Source organism: Cebus imitator, unplaced genomic scaffold, assembly GCF_001604975.1.
Source record: "Cebus imitator isolate Cc_AM_T3 unplaced genomic scaffold, Cebus_imitator-1.0 Scaffold329, whole genome shotgun sequence".
Lineage (NCBI taxonomy): Eukaryota > Metazoa > Chordata > Mammalia > Primates > Cebidae > Cebus > Cebus imitator.
Window position 1 is genome coordinate 1,503,456 of NW_016107644.1, and position 4,856 is coordinate 1,508,311.

Consider the following 4,856-nt stretch of genomic DNA (forward strand, 5'->3'; position numbering starts at 1 on the left):
CGGCGGCGGAGGATGGCGCGCGCGGGGCCCGCACGTGGAGGCCGGCGCGGGGGCGCGGGCAGGGCCGGCTGCTGAGACGCGCTGCTGCCCCCCGCGCGGGCGCCGCGGCTTCAATGGCGCCATCGCCCAGGACCGGCAGCCGGCAAGATGCGACCGCGCTCCCCAGCATGTCCTCAACTTTTTGGGCGTTCATGATCCTGGCCAGCCTGCTCATCGCCTACTGCAGTGAGTACCGCGCGGCCCGGCCCCGGCCCGGCCCTCGGCCCGGACCCCCGCCCCTGCCCCGCCGCGCGCCCCGCGGGCCTCCCGGAGCCGGCTGGAGCGGAGTTGCGAGCGCGGGGCGCGCGGTCCCCCGGGTCCCGGCGGGGTTCCCTCCGCGGCGCCGGGGAGCGAGGGTCCTCCGGGCTCCTGGGGTCGGACGCCCCTGCCCGAGCCGCCCTCCGTCCCCGACTCCCCGGCAGGGCCCCGGCTCCAGGCCCCGGTGGCGCGGCCCGTCCCTGCCCGGCGTGCGTTCGCGGCTGCTCCCGGCCCAGGCCCGCGGGTTCCCGGCGGGGCCGCGCGCTCGGGAGGGAGGCGGCGGCAGGTGCGGCCGGGGTGTCGGGGGAGCGTCCCCCGGTGCCTCCCGCCCGCAGCCTCCGGCCCGGGACGGGGGGGTCGCGGCGGCGGAGCCGGGAGAGGGGCGCCTCAGGCTCGGAGGGGCGGCCGCAGCTTCCGCCTTCCCGGGCAGCGGCTCGTCAGGCGCTTTCCGGAAGAGCCGACAAGTGAGGGTGGGATGCCCGGAGGGGTCGCCGCGGCCGCCGGCCGGTCTGGGGTCGTGTCTGGGGCTCGAGCTGGGGACCCACGGGGCGGGCGCGGGCCGGTGGGCGCCCGGGGGTCCGCGGGGGGCTGGCCGGGGGGGAGGCGGCCGCGGGCTCCCGTGGCCTGGGGGGTGGGGGCGGCCTGTGTCCCCGCCGAGGCTCCGCGCCGGGGGAAGGACCGGCGGATGGAGTCCCGGGTGCAGACTCCGGGCTCGGCCCTGGGGAGGGAGCTCAGCATCCCGGGGCACGTTCGCAGCTGCTGGGGCGCGTGGGGGCTGCTCGGCGTCGGCTCCGGGAGCCCCAGGCGTCTCGTCTTCAGCGGGAGAAAAGGACGGGTGCTGGGGAACACCTGCCATGGAGAATTGCCACGGGCGCGGGAGGTGATGGAAAAATATGGATTCTTTACAAAAAAAAAAAAAAAAAAAACATGAAAAGGCCAGCACCAAAGCTCCCTCCAGACACCAGCTCCCCCAGAGCCGCGGGCCTCCAAGCTCCCAGTCCCATCCCGTCCTTCCACTGTCGCCTAAATGACACGGCGGGCCCGGGAGACCGCGGGGTCGGAGTCCTGGGACAGCCCAGCCCGCCGGGCTCGCGAGGGAAACCCGGACCCCAGATCGGGAATTGTCCGACTTGTTTCCGCAGGGGACCTGCACCTCCCTGTGGCATTATTGTGGCACCGCGCGGGAGGGGTCTCCAAGCCTGGAGCTTCACAGCAAACAGGGGTCGTAACCCGAGCTGCCCAGGCAGGCCAGGCCACCGTGGGTGCGCCGGCGCCCCTGGGAACCCACTGGCCGCAGGGAGCAGGGTCTGGGGGTTTCCGAGACATTTGTGCCTGTCCCTGAGGTCTCCGCGGCCATCACGGGGCCTGCAGGCGTTCGTGGGGGGATTCCCTAGCAGAACCCCACGCAAGGCTTCCTAGAAGACAGAGAAAGGATTAATGGCAGGTCAACTGTCCTGAAGAGGAGGCATTTGAATGCACTTCCTCATTCAGCAGTGTGTGGCCAAGGGCTGTAGTGCCCTGAGCCCGCTGCAGGCTGCCCATCCCTGGCTGGCTTCTAGAACCCAGGACAACAGCCCCCCGCCCTCCGCCAACCCCCAGCAGCCCAGCAGGTGTAGAAAAGAACATCTGCTAATTGTTGCTAAGTACTTGACACCAGGGCTCGGTGGCTTCAACACTGCACTTCCCCAGCCGGCGAGGAGCTGGGTACACACTGTCTCCTGTCTCCCTACACGCGGTGTCAGCGTTCTCCCACCCCGCGCTGCAGCCCGAATCCCAAGGTGTTAGCATGTTGTTCATGCAGACGGCTGGCACCTTCCCGTGACTGTCGCCCGCTCTGCTGAGTGGAGTCCCAGTGTCCCGGTGCAGACATCTGAGCCTGCTGCCCAGACACTCGGAGGACAGGAGATCCAGTTTCCACACTCATCCCTCCCTAGGAGGCCTCCCCAGTGTTCGGGAAACAGCCCTTGTCCGGGGCAAGGACAGTCCGTAAGAAGGTCTTAGCAGAAGAACAGAAATAATTAAAAACAGAAGCTTGGGTGAGGCACATTTTTATGGCTGTTTGCATCTCCATGTAATGGAATAATTGACAATAAGAGACACACCCCATTACACCAGAAATGTACTTGGAGAAATTAAAACATTGCATTAAAATACAAAATAGACATAATAATAATTTATAGCTTGGAACTGCAGTCCTAGAGAAAAAAAAAACACCCCCACTTTTTTTTTTAGAACGGATAAAGCAAATTAAATGCGAATTAAACAGTTCCTATGATTTTCATTCTTCCAGTATATCTGGGATGAAGAAGAATAGTTCGTATCCTTGTTTGTAAATTGTTCTTGTTATCAGTAAGGATTTTTATCATTCAAAATGTCTTTGTGTTATGAAGCAGATGTATTCGAATCGTATTAATTAGGGAAACTGGTAAGTGTCATACAGGGCTCAATTATCCTGCCTGTTAAATCTGTGTGTTTCTCTGCAGCACACAAGGTGTTGGCTTCCTGGCGCAGCTAAGAGGAAACTGGATTCTTTCTTGGCCTGGTTTTCTGTTGGGGGGACTCTGCCGCTCCCAGCCCAGCGAGAGTCCGGCCTTTCTCTCCCCTGTGCTGGGATCCGTACGGAAGGAGATGAGCCCCACCGCCTGGCTGGAGAAAGACCTGCAGTCCACCATTGGGCCAGTTGCTATAGTGACACAGCCTTGTCATTTTCTCCTCCTGGGAAAGAATTGCCAGGAGACGCAAACAGGGGAAGGGGCCCCGCGTGACTCACTTTGACATGCATGCTTGGTGGTCTGCGTCCATCACGGTGACAGCAGGCTTGCTTTCTTCCGCGGCCGAGGCTGCCCGTGGGGGCTGCATGCTTGGTAATGAGTTGACTTGTGTGGTGAGGAGCTCGATTCGGATCTGAGGAAGCCCCTCTGGGTGTGGCTTAAAGAGTTGGTGTAGGTTGTTTTCCCCGTAGCCTATTGGGAATAGAGAGGTCTGTCTGCCTCGGTAGGTTCTTGCCTGGATGTGGAATGGGACCTCTTGACCCAACTAGAGCTGGTTGAGGGTGTTCTGTGCCCGCCACTGAGGTGTGATCTTTCCCCCTGGCATTTAGGACAGAACAGCAGCCAGGCAGAGAAGCAAATGGTGGCCTGGTGCCGTGTCCTACGCCACCTAATCCCTGACTCCATCTTTGTGTGAGGTACTGAAATCAAAGCAAAGGACACTGCGCACCAGCCTAGATGCCACGCGCCCTATTCAGTAAATCCCATCAACATGGAGTTGTCCCTTCCAGCTAAACGTCATGCCTTCAGCTGCAGCGATGAGAAGAAATTACAAACGACTTTGGAATTGTTTTTGATCCATTAGAATCCTAACCGAGCAGGCACTCTGGTGTTGCATTTTCTTTATAAATACAATTCAGTGCATATTTAGGAGCAATTAGAATATGCTACTTTCCTGCTGTTCAGATTTTGTTCTGGAGTTCGAGAAGAGGTAAAATGGAAAATACTGGGGGCTTAATGAAGTGATGCCACTTGGAAGTTTATTTCTCATCTTTTTTTTTTTTTTTAATTCTTACTGTGTTTTTATTTGATGAATTTGGGGCACAAAAAGATGGGTTGTTTGTTTCTGCCGGCTGCATAAATATAAATGATCTGACTTCGGGATTTCTTTTAGCCGACATCCTTGCCCTAGGATCAGTCAGGAGGAGGCAGGTTTGCCCCATGAAGGATTTTCGCAGGCAGGGATGCCTGAGGGAGGGGACTTCCCAGCTGGTCCACTCTAGACAGTGCCCTGGAGAGCAGCACTGACTCCTGTCAGGGAATCCTGGCGGTGCCCCACTGTCGCCTCCCCACACCCCACCCCTGCTCTTCCACTGATATAGAACCAGAAGGGGGGTCTGCACTGTTCCACGGTCCACACTGGTGTCACACTCCCACCTGCACTCATTCTGCTGGACTTCCCTGAGGCCAGAGGACACTTGAACCCGAGAAGGGGGCTCTGCTCTGTGGCTCTGTTTTCTGCCCCCAGCTAAGTGTTGCCCCAGAGTTCTGAGCTCAGGATCTGCCATGCGACATGCTTGGAATGAAATACGTAGATCAACTTTTGTGGCATGAAGTATTTTCAGGTGACTTTTATGGGCGTAATTATGGGAAAATGTTATGATAATGTGGCACTAGGAAAGGGAAGAAAAGCAAAACATTAAAATCCCCATTTCTTTATATAGCATCGCATCTGCGCCAGTGTAGAAGGGCTCATTTTTGCATTAAAATGTGGCGCTCTGGAGTTAATGACCTCTGCAGATTGCCACCTGTCGCCCAGGGCACTGTCAGTGACGGTCCAGCCCCAGCGTTCAGGGAGGAGATGGACAAGGAGGGCCGGGATCTGATCAGGTGGCTGGAGTGAGCACTGGGGTGTGGAGAGCCCCGTAGATTGATGACTGTTTATTTGGGAAAGTGTCATGGAGGCTGTCTCAGGGGCCCGTAGAGTCTGATTCGTCCCTTTTTTTTTTTTTTTTTTTTTTTTCCCACAGAAATGGACTAACATGTCCTTTATAGTCATATATATTGTTT

The 4,856-nt window shown here is 58.2% G+C and overlaps 1 protein-coding gene across 2 annotated transcripts in view; it reads left to right on the top strand.

The window, feature by feature from the left end:
- The first annotated feature begins 6 nt into the window (after nt 1-6).
- TAFA5 (TAFA chemokine like family member 5) overlaps nt 7-4,856 on the top strand; it is a 218,004-nt gene continuing 213,154 nt past the window's right edge. For both annotated transcript variants that reach the window (XM_017504855.2, XM_037730060.1), the window contains exon 1: nt 7-225. In XM_017504855.2, the coding sequence (XP_017360344.1) occupies nt 114-225 (112 nt within the window). In that variant the 5' untranslated portion in view covers nt 7-113. The remainder of the gene's footprint in view (nt 226-4,856) is intronic.